This window comes from Endocarpon pusillum (genome assembly GCF_000464535.1).
Source record: "Endocarpon pusillum Z07020 unplaced genomic scaffold scaffold3700, whole genome shotgun sequence".
Lineage (NCBI taxonomy): Eukaryota > Fungi > Ascomycota > Eurotiomycetes > Verrucariales > Verrucariaceae > Endocarpon > Endocarpon pusillum.
In genome coordinates, this window is record NW_006916352.1 from 33,038 (window position 1) to 50,751 (window position 17,714).

A 17,714-nucleotide genomic window follows, 5' to 3' on the forward strand; every position below is an offset into this window, starting at 1 on the left:
GACTTGGGCAGCGCAAAAGTGGGCGGAAAACCACGTGCACACGATGTCCATGGTCCTGCTCCGCAATTTCATGACAGAGCTCCAGACATTCTCGGACCGTTCAGCTTCAGTGTCCGAATCGCACTGAAGTCAAGAATGGACAACACTGGACATGGAACATTCGCTCCATGCCAGCCAGCACGTCCAGTCGTATTGTTCTGGATGTCTAATCGGCTTTTGGTCTATTCGCATGCTGAAATTTGGCAAAGGAAAGTATTCAATGGCCAACAAGATGGCGTATGGCCAAAGAAGAAGATGAATCTCCATCTTCAGAAGTTGTCAGTCGCAGCTTATGATCTAGACAAGAATTTGGATGCCACTCCGTCTGCACACGAAGCATGCTTATGAGCCCCCACCTTTCCTCGTGGTAAGGGCCTCATCCTATGCCCCCGAGTATTTCGAGGCGATTTCGATCTACATGCACCCAGTTCTGTTTGAATTTCACACGATCGAGGTGCATCAGTTCATCTATTTGTCGCATTTTCAAAGGCCTGGAGATTGTTCAGGGCAAGACATGGCACGCTATGCCAGCTCCATGCGAGAAGCTATTCCGATTGAGTGAATGCCGAGAAGGTCATTCTCATTGTCGGGTATTAGCTCAAAATACCTGGCGCAACATCTGTCGAGTTCGTGACGCTGACCAGGCATGAAATACCAACGAGAGAACGCAGCTTATCTGGCTAAAACCATCCTAAACACTGAAGCTAACATTATCTGTGTGGTCATCTCATTTTCTGGGTAGACCCGCTCTGGCGGCACCCTTACAAAACGAGCAGCGAAGCAATCGGCAGTCTCGTCGATTATGAAGACCTCATTCGCAACGCATATCTAGGCCCACCAGAATACACGAACAACAAGGTAAAGGATGACGAGATCGACTAAGAGCGAGTAAAAAAGGTTGCGGACCGAAGCTTGGCGCCAAAATTTATGGCAGTTAAGGATCCTCCTCCTCTACACCCCCTGCCTTCTACTACTTACTATTCCACCACCGCAAGTCAGAATCAACTCCAAAATGGCTAGAGAGCTCCCCCGTCGCCGCCGTGCCCCTGCAGATGGCGTTTATTCGAATCCTCCCTCTCCTCAGGCTCCCAGGGCCCCCCAAACGATGCTTGATACACCGCGCCGTGCGCGCCTCCTTGCCGACGCACGTCTTACAGCTGGCAAATTACCTCGTACGCAGCTATTTAAGATACATAATGTAGCCAATCGAACTGGCTATCGAGTCATTAAAGAAGGAACTGCGCGCCGCAGCGAGAGGGTGCACAATCGCGGCTGAAAACCAGTTCTTGCTCCCCATTAGTGCGAAGCAATTAAGGCAGTTGAAGATGTAAATTTTGGCTTTGCATCGTCAAGCCACTTCAAGGTGGCACAGACCATTAGCCTAGCTAAAGGCTCTGAACGTGCAATTCAAAGAAATATGGCCAATTCTGGTGTGGGAATATATCGCGTATTGCAGAAGAAATGACTACCAGCACACTTAATTAAAGCACATAATCTTTAAGCATTTAAGCACTACTATCATAATCTAGAAGACTTCAAAAAGTATCAGTGGTATAATGAGTCTTACTTTACTACTGGCCTTCAACAACAAGCCCTAATTTATCGTCGCCGTAGCCAGAAAAATCAAGAAAAGCTTTCAAAAACCCAATACAAACTCAAGCGCAAAAATCAGACCATCCATATCTATATAATCATCAGCTGGAACTTCAAGGGCACCCTCCACTTCTACACAGGCACAGGGAAAGGCAGGCGACTTATCCAAGCTGATTATGTCAAGATTTTAGAGGAGGTTGTTACTCCAGAATGAGACTAAAATCTTATTCTGATCGAAGATAACGATGGACCACATGGCACAAAGGGTGTTGCCAATAACAAGGTTAAGCAAGCAAAAATCAAGCTTAACATCAAATGGCAAGCTCAGCCTTCCAATTCGCCAGATCTCAATCCCATTGAGACCATTTGGAGGATAATAAAGCAGCGTTTAAAGTCCAGGGGGGTCATCTTCCAAACTGAGACGCTGAAGGCTGCTATCCAAGAGGAATGGGATAAAATCACTATTGAGGAGATCAACAATGCCATCTCTACCATGCCAGATAGAGTAACTTGTTTGCAAGAGCGTTTTGGGAAGGCCATACCCTGTTAGAGGGGGGTAGATAGAAATGCAGAATCCTTAACTGCCATAAATTTTGGCGCCAAGCTTCGGACTTTCTGAACTCTGGCCGAAGCAGGTCAGAAAGACATACTATGAATGGAACAAATTCAAGCAGAACGTCAGTTAAAAAAAAGGGTGCTTATTGGTGCGGAAGCTGATTGCGTCGCAGGAGCTCAACTTGCACTATAAGGAAAATAAAAACCGATATCTGGCGCCTTATGTCAAGCAACAAGATCACCACATATACCGGAGCCGTTTTCAAAACGAGCTGTGGTTCGATTTGCTGGACACTGTGATTGATTGGTTCGGAGCGGACAAGTTTAAGGATGTCATGGCATATTACCGAAAGGAAGATCGACTGGTCAGATAAACGCGTGTTATTGACGTATCGAAAGGCTAACCAGGCACTATGATATGATCAAGATGGACGAAGTCACTCTGGAGCAAGAGGTGTCTGACCATCTGCGAAAAATCCGACGACACACCAACGTAGTCCCGGGACTCCATAAATCTGATATCTACCAGCGCCCTGCCCTTATCACAGTGGTCGCCATAGAACTAGACCACAGCATTTGCCGACCAAGCGCCAAGAACAAGCGGAGTCGCTGCATTTCTGCTACATGTCGCTTCGATAGAGGCTCAGAGCATTGGTGATTCTGCAAATCCGGTTTATGTTCGCTGGCGCAATGGTACCACGTGCCATGAAGATATGGGAAAGCCAAAGGAAGAGCTTATTAGAACTGATTATGATCATGGCTATGTTCGAGAAGAAGATGCCGGCAGCCTCCTCTATCGACACGTTGAAATCAATCTGGAGCATTCCATGACTCGCGCAGGGCAAAAACCCAAAGGCAAAGGTAATCTCTTTGCAATAAATGCGTTTATTCATCTATTGAGTGAGCTGCCGACCCAACTCAGGAAAGCGTAAAGAGTTGAGCGATCCATTCGCGCTATCAGATGATGATGGTGCACCGGAGACTCCTGGGAATGGAAGAGAAAACGGGAAACGTGGAAGGAGGTCCAGCGCGAATGGGAGTATCAATTTCTGCTACATGGCTGCGGCAGCTATTTTCCCCCAAAAAGTCTGACCCAGCATCGGCACTCGGCAACATGAAACAGGCAGCGTTTGATGAAATTGAGTAAGGAGCTCTTTGAAGGGACATTTATTCGGGAGCAGCATAATCCACGGAATTCAATCTAGCAGCATGGACAGACTTACCCGACCAACTCACACAAGACGATGGGCACCGGAACTGAGGGGTGAAGCGAAGCTATCGACAGGAAGTAAGGGGCAGCAATGGCAGTATGGAATAGGAGCAGATGTGATATGGAGTATTAACTAGTAAAGGTACCAGGGGTCAACAGCCATAGCTAGACCAAGATTTTCAGGAAACAAGAAGGCCAATCCGAGCAGCAAAGTTACCAATATCTGATATCATGCGAGCAGTACCACCGAAACCAGGAGACAACAGCCATAAGCGAAACAGCAAGCTCAGAAGAAGCTAATATCACATTCACCGGTGCGAGTTCAATGGGAAGCGAAACGACCGACAATTCGTGTTACCTGGCATACCATTTGAGTACCGCCGCATCGGCTTTCTGCGTTTCTGTCCGGACAATACTTACTTGGAGATTTTTCGATGGCTGTACAATAGCAATGATCTTCCCATCTACAACTACGCCACTGTCGAGCGAGAAATCAATGTCGGCCGCATCCTGTTCTACCTCCTTGGGCACGTCATCTTCTGGGCGTTGCAACCCCACTTATGTACCAGATGGACTTCGGCTCATATGCTTTTTCGCAGATACCTTCGACTTTGCGAGTTTCCAAGAGTAAGATCGAAAAAAAATCAACCTTGAAAACGATATTAGATATTCGTACGAGCATCTTTGACATCGCCGAAATGACCATCTGGAGCATTGTGGCTTGGTAATCAGACGGTCGTGTACTAATCCAGTCAAATCAAATTAATCAAATTGGGTCTTGGCAGAAAAGTTGTTTATTTTGGCATATTTTGGCTTATTCTTGTTGAAAAAGTAAAGAGTCTTGGCGGACTCCTTTGCGAGATGGAAATCCTTGAAAGGTTATCCTAACAAAATTATTGCTTACTAAGATTTGACTTCGTTTGACAAATGAATCAAATGAACCAAATCGGCGCTAAATTTGGTTCATTTGATTTGATGGATACCCTGATTATTATTATTCAGACCTCTCCGTATGTGTCACGGTCCGCAATGGGTCTCAGTCACAACAATATAGAGCTTCCATCAGACAAGTGCTCAGACTTGATGTCTTCCCCTGGTGGGCTCTGCTTTCCTTCCGAAAATCTTATTCCATGTCTCTTGGAGCATTTGGATCCTCGAAAAGAACTTCGTCAGACATGTGACGGAAAGAGAATTCTCAACTTGACAGATCTCGCTCCATATATACATCATATGCGTGAGACTTTGCTGTTACTAGGGTTATCAGATCCATCAGATCCATCAGATCCATCAGATCGATCCATCACACCGCCAATGGCGATGCTTGTTCATGGTATGGTATCGCTGCTCTTGTTTCCAGTGGCTTGAGCCTATGCTGCAGCTGATTCAGTATCTCAGCTGTGACGTCTCAGGGCCGATTTGCGTGGCTGGGAGGGAGAAGAACCGTCACATTTTGCTTTGGCGCAATCCGAGTGCCGGCAAAGTCCTGTGGCAATCCCGGACGTCATTTACATGTAAAGAGTGTGTTAGGATCCTAGGGGAGTGCAAGGGCAATAGAACAGCAGGGTGTCAATGGAATGACTTATTGAGCGCAGAGAACTAGAATCTATCTAGAGAGAGGAGAGATCTAAACACCAAGAGACCTCTGTGCGCATGGAAGAACGTAGAACCTTCTTAACAGCTGCCAAATAAGATAGCTGTCAAACAAGGAAACTTTCAAACAAGGGAGCTGCTACACAAGGAAGCTGCCGCAGAAGGAAGCTGCTGGACAAGGGAATGATGTAGGATCTATCAGAGTCCTCCTGGCCCTCATAACGTGCACTATGCTTGGCGGTCATAATAGAGTGTCTGAAGATTGGGAATCGCACTATGCAAATGTTACAAAGAGTACTATACAGTGGATCGAATTGAATCAAATCGAGTCGGATAAACCAACCCAATGCTTGGCAAAGGAACCAAATCAGCCAGTGGAAGTCTTGACTAAAATACTTATCCAGGGTTAGTAATTCTGCAACATCTATTAAGCCATCAGATAAGCAGATCGCTCAAGGCGAGACAGCGGGAACACATTAAACTACAACAAATAGCCCAAGTGATATCTTCAATGAATAAACACTGAGAGTTAGTCCTCTTGAGGCCACCGACACGTTCCATCATTCCACGCAGGTTTCGCCATTTAAATGCAGTCATACCGCAGCCTGTGCGCCCTTTTCAAGTTATTTCTACCTTAATTAGAGTTCCTGCTCAAGCTTTAATTCTGCCTTCAAATAAAAGGTTTTCTAAGCCCCATCTCCAGATATGAATGTTGTTTCTCTAGCGCTCTTTCAGACTTCCAAGAACGGCAAGAAGAGCAACAATGGCTGGCGATTCCAGATTAGCCCTTCGACCTCACTTATTCACAGAAGACCTGGGCCGAAAACATGGATAAAGATGGGATGGGAAATCTTACCACCAGCTGTAGTCACAACGTATGAAGAAATAGTCCATGCGGTGCTCACATCTCCAGTTTTAAGCATGTAGAGCATTCCAGTTCCGAAACTGAAGAGGACGGGAAACAACACCAGCACCGAGAGGCGGACAGGGGACCAGTTGTAAACCAATTCGAGCGAGTACTTGCCCTCGATAGGTTCATTGTTCGCATTTAGGTTCTTTTGAACCCACGCCGTCCAGGCGTTGCTGACGTCTTTGTCTGGATGCCATCGCGACGTTTGATAAGCGCGGAAGAAATGCGATAGCGTGCTCGCGTGTTGATTAGATAGACTGAGCTTGACGTGAGCGCCTCGAGGTATATCACACTGTATAACTCCTCATAAGTTAAGCAAAGAAGCTGTCAGGTAGCTGGAAAAGTGGAAAGAGGGAATGCACCTTGTAAAGGCCAAAGCGGCACAGAGACTTCAGCGATATGTATTCACGCCAGCCCCTGATGAATTTCACCCTCTTTCGTATTTGCTTGAACAAGTTTTCGTCATCCTCGAGTGTTATAAGTCTCTCGTTTGGATCGGTGGAACCTTTAGCAAACCAGCCAATTATAAGAAAGGGCGACGATGTACCATCTGCTGGTTGCTGCTTGCCAGATTCGTGAGATCTGGATCTCAGCAATTCGCGAATCAAGTTATCGAATTCTTTGCGGTCAAGTCTTAACGCATCAGAAAGTCCACTTTGCGGCTTTGTCTCTTTAGCCTGTGTTTGCTCTACAGCAGACACAAGCTTTGCAGGCTCCTGCGACGTTTCTGGTATTCTCGTGTGGCCTGCTGAGGACGCCGGAAGATTCTGCTCATCATCCCTGGTTGTTTGGCATAAGAACAGTAACGAGTTGGCGGAGAACTTACGTTTTGAGTGCACGATCTGTGTGATACTGGGTCTCTTGATCTTGCCTCGACATTTCTTGCGGAGCAGACTGACCGTCTTTGTCTGGGACAAATAGCTTCAACAGCTTTGTGAGTGTCTCTAAAGTATGCATGCGTTCCTGCACAAACTCGCGGTGATTCTGAGAGGTCGAAAAAGTTGTGAGAAAGATCGCGAAACTTGCCCAAACTGGCGAAACTGTGGGACTGGATTGGATCACCACATCCATGACGGACAAGGGCCCGCGCGCTATGTCCAATAATGGCTTGAGCCAACGACTGCTTCCCATACCTGTGGGCTCTGCAATAGATCCCAGTGTGGCTGCCGCAAATTCTAGGACATAATGTTGAAACTCTTGTATGTCACCATCCGTTTGATAGACACGATATGCCGCTTGTATTGCCATAGCTTCGCCAACGGTGAGCCCACTGCGTCGTGCACATTGCTTCTCTGCCCATATCCAGTTGCCGTAGCCTGGCTTTTGGACAGATGGAATTCCATCCAACCAGACCTCCTCCTCCGTCTTGGGTGTTTGGTCAGGCTTGGTGATGAGAGGCGCATTTACACCCTCGAGATCGGTGGGCGGGTTCTCAATATCAACAGGGTGATCGTCGTCATTCGACATGCTGTTGAAAGTTTCCGGATCTGTTGCAGATCTTAGGTTTTTTTTTTGAGAGGGAAGAGCGGTTGCCCGAGAGAGCTTATTGTTGCTCGGTATCTTTCAGCCAGGGAGCAGGAGTTCTAATGAAAGCTGAGCCGAAGTTCAGCCGGAGAGTGAGGGTGCTTATGTAAATCTCCATGCGCTAACCCGAGTAGACGGAGGAGGTGATCATTTGTAGTTGGCTAATAGTGCTAACGAGATTAACTCTATTATTTATTAAATACTATATAATTGTTACAGCACGTGAACACACTAGGCACCGACTGGCCTTGGAGGCTGCACGGACCCTGTGTGAGGAGACCCTGGAACTAACTAAGCCCGAGGGGCTTGGCGAAAAGACACGCTCATGCGGAGACAACCTTGAGCAAGGTGTTCATGAGGAGGGACTGATGAGCAACGCTCAGAAGTGATCATGCCTGATCACTCATGAGCACGAATCTCCTAGTCTATATAAGCACGCTTATTTCCCAGATAGTTTCCTAGTCTGGGTAGTCAACTCATGTTATTAGCTCATACCTAGCTTGAAGACATTCAGAAGTACCTTCTATTGTACCCCCTGTTCTACCCAACCAGCCCACTTGGACCCAACCTGTAGTTGAGACTCGTCTTGACAAGTTGAGCCCTAACAAAATACTAAATATCTTATTGGTGACACTAAAAAGCATGTAACACAAAACTAAAGAGGATCTACAGATATACCTAGGAGGTTGTATTATTAAAAAACTAAGCTAGAAAGTAATCCCGAAGCCGGGTTTTATCCTAGTAATAGGAACGCAAACTGCCAAGTTTACTAGCTCACTCCTACTGAGAGACTCGCTCGGTTCTAATCCGCAGTTACCAAGATCGATAGTTACTCAGATGAGAAGTTACCAGATCAGTTCCGGTCCGTAATAAGGTTCTTCCTTTGTACCTGCCCAAGGTCGCATCCTAATAACCCGACCTGGTTGTCAGAATCCCTGCGTATATGATACGTATCTGTTACGTATTAGCATGATGGTACAAGGGTCCCCGCATGCAAAACGCACGAAACGCTCTTGTAACTGTTACGCCCTGTTATTTATGGCAGTGAGCATTGCTATACGAATTGAACGCCAAATGCTGTTTCTGAGCTGTTACAGTAATGCGCTTCTATAGCTATTAGTATGAGCAAATGCTCCTCTTGATAGGAGTAACTCAATCAAGTGAATTGGCACCTCCGTACGCTGTTTGCTACTACTTCTAACACTGGTGCCTTAATGACACGCGTGGGAGCTTTGAGGATGAGCATCTGGACTTCTACTAGTAGTAGGTACCCAAGAAAGACGCTAAAAACAAGACCAACAGCACTGGGACGCCTAAGAAATTGGTACAGACGTCTTAACATACATCTAGTCCAAAATCTATATAAAAACATGTCGCTAAAGCCCAGAGGCATGATAATAACAGCACACTTCACTCACATTTGATCTTGTCTTCTGTTCGCTGTTCTTACGTCTATCAGACGTGCGGAGTTTGATATCCTGGTAGCTTTGTCATGGGGACCGGTTCTCTGTGAAACGATACCTACAACTTTTTCGTACGGTGCTTGGAACGACTTCAATGGAGCACGGCTGCCCAGCTTTTTACACCCTTCCCTCCTGGATGATTTCTGCAGCAGGGGGCGCTTCGGATCAGTCTCCCTTGAGACAAAGTCAACCACAGTACCTGGTGTGGCTATATAGGATTAGCGTGGCTTACTTGAACAATAGGAATGCCTGTCTACAAGGACCATTGCCGAGGTTTAGCCTTCAGGCGACTGGCTTTTCAGGTGCCTGGCGTCGTTATTGGTTACCTTCGGCTCAAAGTATGGGGAGGAATTTACCAGTCTGCGCGGAACCAAGTACGAACCCATTTCGGAATTCTCAGGATGGATATCAACAACCATTATGTTGATTGGCCGAGAGTCAGAGCGGCCAGCAGGAGTCTATTCGTATAGACATCACGCTGCTGAGAGAATCTGTGACACGTATGGGAGTTTATGTTACGGAATCCTGGGCGTCTGCCTCTGTGAGGAAACTGGGCCAAGTCGTGTGATATGGAGGCAATCTGAAGGACTGTGCAACACGGCAAACTTTTGCAATTGAGAGTCAGTTTGCAGATGCGACGGTTTGATGAAGTCCCTTCGAAAGAAGACAGGGCACAGATAGCACAAGCGACTGAGGGCTGTCTCAGAGGTGAAGCGGAGAAAACGAGATCACGAATATCATACGTATCGGCCTGGTCCATGATCCGTCAGGTGGCGAAGAATGGTGCGGCCTATCAGAGACAAGGTTCAGGCAGCCACAGTCGGAAAGCGTTACAAACCTTGCAGAGTCCCGGTACACGGTACAAGACGCAAGAAATCAGATAAGCACAACCGCATACTAGTAAAATCATTGGGACCTCATGAGCATATCGACAAGGAACGGGTGAGTATGCGTTGGTGCTACATGCGTGGTCTCATATAGACATAGAGATGAGGGAATGATTGACGAACCGACCGCCCCGACACAAACCTCACATTCACTGAGGTCCTCAGACTCAAGCAGATGAATTGGTTTAACAAGTACGTGACACTTGGTGTTGCTCCCTGCGATTCGTATAGGTGCAGTTCGAACTTAGTGGAGCGATGAGACGGTAGACAGTGGACGAGACCTTATGCATCATAGCTATGCCGTCTCCATCGACCACTCCACCAAAAGGACAGCGTTTGTGGGTTTCGAACCACGCAATTGATGTATCTCCACTGACTGTCTCCTCGGCCTTATCACATTGCGACAGTGTACCCATCAAATCAAATAGACCAAATCAGGACCCCGATTGATTTGCTGTCTAATCCCAAAGGTCGATTTGATCTGATTTGATTGGCCTCATTTGTCAAAATGGACTCTGATGTCAATCAATAAGCAATATTTCACTACGATAACTGTCAAGGATTTTCATCTTGCTACGGACAGAGTCCGCCAAGACCAAATATTTTTCTTTTGAATCGAAATAACCCTAACTGTTTTAAAATCAAAGACTTTCCTGTCAACACTTCTGTCAGACGCTATTTCTACGGGTTAACCCTGCGTTTTGCCTGATTTTGATTGGTCAGTTTCTGCCGCAATTTCGCAGCTAATTTTGCAGTAATCTGTACTTATTTTTGCGAGCCCTGCGCCTTTTCGATGAGAGAACAGAACCATTTCTTCTACCTGTGTGACGACTTCCGTTTGACTATGTCCTCAAATTCCAAAGCCTTGATTTGGTTTATCTGACTGGTTTTGATTCAAATGGACACACTGCATTGCGGGCCGCGATGTATCTCGAAAGGAAAAGACCATGGGCACGGCGACTTGAGGTATGTTCTAGCGACGAGTGGGTATGACAAAGGCACGTTTGGGACAACTGCAGACCATATCACGTGATAGCCATATGGCGGAGGGACTATGGCATGGTTGTGGCCGGCTATGTTGGGAAACTTTACATGAGCCTTCTAGCTATTTGGGATGACTACTATCTACTGCACTGCAAATACAGAGATTGAAATGCGGTCCCTGAGCTTCAATATGCAGCTGCCGATGCGATTGATAATACACAAAAGTAAACCCCTCGAGCTTACCTAAGTCAAAAGAGCGCACGCAGAGTCTTCATGGATGGTTGACGAGTACCGGGCCTACTACTGTTAGTACTCAGCTTCCTAGACCCACAAAGATTCCATTATGGAGATGGTCAGTTTCCATGTCTCTCTGCTGCTCAAAAATATCAAATCGCTCGAGTGTCAATGCTCGATGGCTTTCCCGTCTGCGGCCTTCGATCGACCTTTGATCTCTATGCGGGCACAACGAATGCTGCGAGAGCTACATGATTCTCTAGAAGAGTAGGGTCTGAAATAAAGAAGGAGATGATATGCTCCTCGAAGAGACAGTCCTATAATGATACCGTGAAAATTGGTCCTATTGATATACGTCACTGTCAGACAAAACTCAAGCTAGTTTGCGGTCCTTTTGGTCCAGCAGTCACAATGTGGGGCAATATGCTCCTCTCTCGCGGAGAAGAGAAGTAGGACTCATCATCAACCCCACTTCTGCGTCTCGAGCAAGCCAATGGTGATTCGTTTTGATATGCTCTACTGTTGGATCAAAAGGGCCGTGGCTCATCTACTTTTCCAGCGGTTAACAAGCTGTCGATCTTAACGATTGGCTCTTGCTATTGGAATCATCAGCCATCAAAGACGGAACTCCAGGTCCGGTTGCGCCCCTCAGTGTATCCATCAAATCAGATCTTGAGCCCTTTTTAATTTGCTTACCTAATCCCAGGGGTCGATTTGATTTGATTTGACTCATTTGTCAAATGGGGTCAAGAGGACTGCCTATGTGTAAATTCATCTTACAAAAGGAGTCTGCCAAGACTATTTTCCCAGCATCGAAAATAATGACTTTCCGCCAAGAACCCCATTTGACGAAAGCACAGATTTGGTTTATTTGACTCAATTTGATTCAACTGGACACACTGGCGGCCCTTGAGTTCGGGTTGTCACCTGCAGTACCGAAGCGGTCGGCCACGCCTACATGGAGATCATAGCCGTGGAGATTATAGACCATTTACGCTGGTCATGGAAGAGCCGTACCTGATTTTGTCTGGTAAATGTACCAGGACGGGGCAAGGTGACGGGAAAGCAATCGAAAGTTACTATCGGCCGTCAAATACTAGTAATATCCTACTCCCGTTTTGTCTTTGAGGCAGCAGCCAGCCAGCTTCACACACAGCATAGCCGTACCAAAGTTTTGGTATTACAAAATGGGTCTCTTTTGCTCTTCGAGCCAACATACCGCTGAGGCGAACAATTGTTTCTGCTCGTTTAGAATCGCACCTTACCCACACCTTGTCTGTCACAGCAGCCACCATCATCACACGATCACAGCCACATGGAGAGGACTAGGCTACTGGCAATACTTATGTCTACGCAAGAAAAGTATAAACACCTCCGCCCTAGTACTCTAACAGGGTCATCCAACGGGTAGATCCATTGACCAGAGAGCTACACATAACTTATAGTCGATTCAATCCAACAGCACCAATTCATCTCCCCACCTCTGATCGCCCTACGCCGCCCTCATTTTCTTCGCCTTCTCCTCCAACACCTTCTTCACCGCCGGCCTCGAAGTCAGTCTCTCATTCCACTTCGCATAGGCCGGAAACTCCTTCTGCACATCCAGCCCAGGCACCAACCAACCGACCGCAGTATCCCAAGGCACCCACGCCAGATCGGCATACGTGCACTTATCCCCCACCAAGTACTCGCGCCCCGTCTTCTTCAGATGAGAGTCAATGACGCCAAGCACGCGCTTGATTTCGTTCTCGTAGCGCGCCTCGGCGGACGGCAGTTTCTCGGGGTGGAAGTTGCTGAACCATGCCTTCTGGCCAAAGTAGGGGCCCTGGCCGGACATTTGGAAGTGGAGCCATTGGTAGGCTTGGAATTTTTCGGGTGAGGACGGGTAGGACAGCGTGTGGGACTTGTCGTAAGTTTCGATCAGGTATTGGGCGATTGCGCCGGACTTTGGTCAACAGAAAGGAAATGGAGTTAGTGAGGCTCAGAGAAGGTAGGTGGCAGTCTTTCTTCTGTTGCATCCGTTCTGCTTGGCCCACGGGGGTTGGACGGTGCAAACGGAAGACAAGTGGAATCTCACCTCAGCAAGCGTGATGCCCGTATTCGGGTCCTCGATAGCTGGGACACGTCCATTGGGGTTGAGGCTGATGAAGGGTTCTTTCTTGACGTCTTCGAATGCCTTGAAGACCGTCGTGTAAGGCAGTTTCAGCTCCTCGAAGAGAATGGCGATTTTCCACGGGTTGGGACCCTGTACTTGGGAGGGCTGGGGTCAGTGTTGGGTTGCTCACCAGCCCTGGTAGCTGGACAAGGATAGATAGATGGGAGGGAGCACACGTACGGAGGCATGCGAGTGAAGGGTGATGGGCTTGAGTTGGTCGGCCATGGCTCTCGACTTTGCCTGTGATTGCTGTAGTAAATACTAGTAGGAGCTGTTTTGAATCTTGGGATAGAGAAAGCTAGCTTTGCTGTACTGTACTGAAATACGAGAAGTTGCTGCTGCTGGTTTGGATTGAGCAGCACCCTCTGGCCGCCTTATATACTATCCCTCTCCCACATCACCTACCTTCCCCGAGCTACCAGGCCTTTCCATCAGGACCAATCCGTGCAACGCTGCTTGGTAATATCGGGAGTCTTGTATCTGATCTCGGATGTCGGCCTGCAGGTTGCCAATGCAAGCCCTGCATAGTGCCGCCCCGCCCACATAGGTTAGACGAGGCTAAGAAATCTTCCCCCTCTAGGCTTCCCTCAGTATTTTGCACTCGGAAGCACCAGGTTTTCATGCAGGCGGCAAGCTCTGCACACTACTCTGCGCCGCCGTATCATCTAGACAGAAGCCTTAAAGATTTCTATGTGGCCAGATCAGTAGCATGGCGCAGACCCTGCCCTCAGGTCTTTGATCCAAACTGTTTAACTGTTGGGCCAAAATGACCGCGCCCAGGGAGGACCAGAGGACCCTAAGCTACTAGTAGCTTATTTCTGACATAAGCTTAGCTGGATGTATTAGAAATCAGAGAGGAAGAAAAGTAAAGGGGCTAGCACGGCGCAGAAGATTGCTCTGTATTACAAATCAGCAAATGATACTATTTTTAGAACGTGAGGATTGTCTCGGCTTTCTTACGGACCAAAGACTTAAGTTAGCACGGGTTGTTACAGGGGTAATCGTGGAAGCTTGTAGACACAAGAATTGAGACTTGAGAAGTTTAGAAGTGAAGTTACCGAATGGGAAACCATTAGTAGAACTAAGTACGTAGGCAAGCACGAGACAAAGCCTTCGGAAAGATCGATCAGATACCTCCTCATTAATACCGGTCTCCTTTCTTCGCGTCCGCCTTGATCTGATCAGCAACTTTCTCTGCCAGAGCGTCTGTGCGAAAGAAGAAACTTGGTCAGTGGATGTGCGGATACCAGGACTGCTATATCAATGCAATGAGAGAGTGGATGTACTCACAAATAGTGCTCATAGGATGACCAGGCGAATATAGGATACGCACTCGCATCGACTACCCTTGACCTCTCGACTCCAACAACTTTGGCCTTGGAGTCCACCACGGCCATGTTGTCGTTGGATCATCCCATCTTGCATGTGCAGCTGGCAGGCCACACAGTGTTGAAATCCCTCCTGATCGATGCTAGTAGCAAGTCGACATCAGAACTGGAGCCATGGCCTTGGTCGCGAAGAATTCGCGAAGATGCTTGTACACTGCTGACAGTGTGTCCGTTTGAATCAAACAAGACTTTGAATTTAATAAAATTAGTCCAATGGAGGTCTTGGCGGAAAGTAGATTATTTTTGATATTTGATGGGGAAAAAAGTCTTGGCAGACTCTCTTGGTGAGATAAAATTACGAAAAGACATGTTGGAAATCAATTGGCCGTCAGCCAATCCCTGGCCTCATATATCACGTGACTATGCACGTGCCAGTCCGCACATTATATTAGCCTGCTCCTCCTTCTGAGATAGATTCTGCAAGGTAGATAGAATCCATCCATTCACTTCATCAAGACAGCCTACTTCACAAAGCACTAGTACTTGTTAGAAGTAGTAGCAAACAGCGTACGGAGGTGCCAATTGAATTTCTTTTGGTTACTCCTATCAAGAGGAGCATTTGCTCACACTAATAACTATAGAAGCGCATCTGCAACAGCTCAGAAACAGCATTTGGCGTTCAATTCGTATAGCAATGCTCACTGCCATCAATAACAGGGCGTAAAAGTTACAAGAGCGTTTCGTGCGTTTCGCATGCGGGGACCCCTGTATCATCCTGCTAATACGTAACAGATACGTATCGTATGCGCAGGGATTCTGACAGTACTTACTAACATTTGACTCTATTTGACAAATGAGTCAAATCAAATCAACCTCTGGGATTTAGTAAGCAAATCAAATAAGGGTCAATTCCTACACAGTGTACACAGCAAGTGCGACACCTTGATCCACAGAATCTGTCAGCCAGCAAGGATCTATAGCTGGTTTGTCGTTGGTGCGGTAAGAGCGGCAACAACAAACACATAATGTTACGACATAACCTGCGCAATGGCCCAGAGGGGCATTAGGGCTGAGGGCTAGGGCAGGCTTGGCGCTCTGAGCGTCATACCTCGCTCTTCGCCTCCATAGCACTTAGATAGTTCAGCCATCACCATACCAATCGACATAGTCATACAGTTGCCTTCTATAGCTTCTTCGTGACTCTCCGCTATCTCTATAGCACCCCCATACCCTGTTGCACGGCTTTCCGCGTAACACATAAAGTATAGGCATCCGTAGGGGAGCCTGTAGCAAAGTTCTGGTTATCGCCCACATCCGCCGACGCTGAGGTACTCGAAATCCAGCCAATCAGAAGAAATTTGACGAGTGAGGTAAGAATGCTATTGGAAAGAGACTTTCGACTTCCAGAGGCAGCTTCTCCCAGGCTGGAGAATAGTCAGCCCGATAGAACAAAAACTGCACCCAAAGAAGTCACCTCCTGGGTTCGTTAATATTTCAGTGCCTAACCACGAAACAGGACCTCGCCCCCACATTAGTTGCCCCTAGTCGTATCCGCACCTCTTGAGCTTGGCTAAATAAGGCATTCTCTTCAGGGGCTTACTGAAATGCCAGCTAATGAAATGACAATAAATGTAAAGATGACGGGTGTACTCCGTAAAAACAAGAGATTGGAGTCTACCAGCCATGCATGACTTCCCCCAATTCGTCGGCTAGATCCATCGATTCGACCTGGATGCCGCGCTACAGTACTGGAAAAGGTTTCTTGGTGACTACCAACCAGCACAATTCTGCAACCCGTCCCAGATAGGCTTAAGTTCGCCGAAGTGAAGTCCAATGTTGATGCCACTACCTTCCAAGGAGGCGTCACAGCCTCCATCGTCTTCAAGCGGCCTACTCACTTGTGTTGAGCGTGGCTATGTGGAATGAGTTGAGATAGCCAGTTGTGGCGTCTAAAAAAGGGCGCAGTGAATGCAGATATGAATACAAATTGCTGTGTCGTACAGCGAAAGTGGCTGTGAAATTGCAGTAGAAGTTGACCGATCAAAAGCAGGCAAAAGGCAGGGGTTACGCGTAGAAATCGCGTTTGACACCTTGTCATCGAACATCTTCTTGGCAGCAACGACATTATTGTCGATAATCTGCTCACCGGCCGCAAAGCGGATGTTGAGAACCCTCAACTTCTAAATGGCGTTTGTGCCAGTTTTTGCCCGTCCGCCAAGGCCTCCCGAAATCAGATTCCATCCCCGAGCAGGCAATTTCGGCTTACACAATATTTTCAAGGCCCTGCGCCAAGACCGCCAAGGGTACTCTTCGAAGATGCTGTTAGCACCTTCTCCTACACCATCATCCTAGTAATCGTGACGGAGCTAATATTTATTCGCAGGTACTGCTTCAGCCCTTCGAACCAACACCTGAAGATGTAAAGCAATACCATATGCACTGGGTGGTGATGGCGCAAAGCAAGGTCTTCATGTCCATCAAGTTCGCGCTGATGGTCGAGGTCCAGAAAACACTGACCGGCTACCGCTTCAAGCTTCAGTATAATAACCGCGCTTTGAGCAATAATGGGCAGGCTGATGAGGTAGGCGAGCACTTTAATGCAATTCTAAATTCGATGGGAGAGGCGAAGATGAAGACAGGGCTTTTGGTAGACTCGCCGCTGAAAGGTCTATGGGAACTGTAAAACTACGGTATGAGTGGGAGCTTGGATGGCTCTGAATTCCTCCTTGCTGCATTTTTGTGAAGAGAGTGATGTTTACTTTGTTCCTCGAATTTCTGGGCGTGGGATATCTGTCTGTATCTCTTCCTTAGACATCATTGGGGCGAGATCTGTAGACGTCAGCCAGTCCCTAACTCTATCCAGCAACAGGCAGCTATTTAAATTCGATACCAATCGCGATGGCTTTCTGGGTGAGTGCGTTCGTTGTTGCTTGTTTGTGGCTTGCCTGATGGCTTTGACTACTAGTACTATCCAAGCGTTGTTTTGCTTCTGTTATCGAGCGACATGCAGATTGGAGCAAAGTAGAGAATCGTCCTACAATGTGGGGGCATTTAAACCCTAGGTCACTCATTCAAAGGGCCGCAGCTGAAGAGAGGTTTGCCTCAAGACTTCTTTCATAGCAAAGTTGGAGGGATATTAGTCAAAACTTTCATCGATCACTCCACTATGCCGCACATTTAGACGCACCAGATAACGAGGACCTATGTTATACAGCATAGGATGTATTTCTCACCTGAGGCTA

General features: G+C 47.3%; 4 protein-coding genes across 4 annotated transcripts; 2 read left to right on the forward strand and 2 right to left on the reverse strand.

The window, feature by feature from the left end:
* Positions 1–1,051: 1,051 nt before the first annotated feature.
* EPUS_07893 (uncharacterized protein) lies at positions 1,052–3,279 on the forward strand (the record flags this gene model as incomplete). Its single annotated transcript, XM_007804953.1, has 7 exons — positions 1,052–1,211; positions 1,872–2,137; positions 2,268–2,309; positions 2,361–2,552; positions 2,615–2,737; positions 2,835–3,048; positions 3,110–3,279. 7 exons carry the CDS (start codon positions 1,052–1,054, stop codon positions 3,277–3,279), a joined length of 1,167 nt encoding a protein of 388 aa, XP_007803144.1.
* Positions 3,280–5,707: 2,428 nt separating this feature from the next.
* Positions 5,708–7,364, reverse strand: EPUS_07894 (uncharacterized protein; the record flags this gene model as incomplete). Its single annotated transcript, XM_007804954.1, has 4 exons — positions 5,708–5,754; positions 5,844–6,189; positions 6,260–6,677; positions 6,724–7,364. 4 exons carry the CDS (start codon positions 7,362–7,364, stop codon positions 5,708–5,710), a joined length of 1,452 nt encoding a protein of 483 aa, XP_007803145.1.
* Positions 7,365–12,481: 5,117 nt separating this feature from the next.
* On the reverse strand, positions 12,482–13,369 carry EPUS_07895 (uncharacterized protein; the record flags this gene model as incomplete). Its single annotated transcript, XM_007804955.1, has 3 exons — positions 12,482–12,934; positions 13,067–13,249; positions 13,325–13,369. The coding sequence occupies 3 exons, from the start codon at positions 13,367–13,369 to the stop codon at positions 12,482–12,484; spliced, it is 681 nt and encodes a 226-aa protein (XP_007803146.1).
* A 3,573-nt stretch (positions 13,370–16,942) lies between these two features.
* EPUS_07896 (uncharacterized protein) lies at positions 16,943–17,155 on the forward strand (the record flags this gene model as incomplete). Its single annotated transcript, XM_007804956.1, has 1 exon — positions 16,943–17,155. One exon carries the CDS (start codon positions 16,943–16,945, stop codon positions 17,153–17,155), a length of 213 nt encoding a protein of 70 aa, XP_007803147.1.
* Positions 17,156–17,714: the final 559 nt, after the last annotated feature.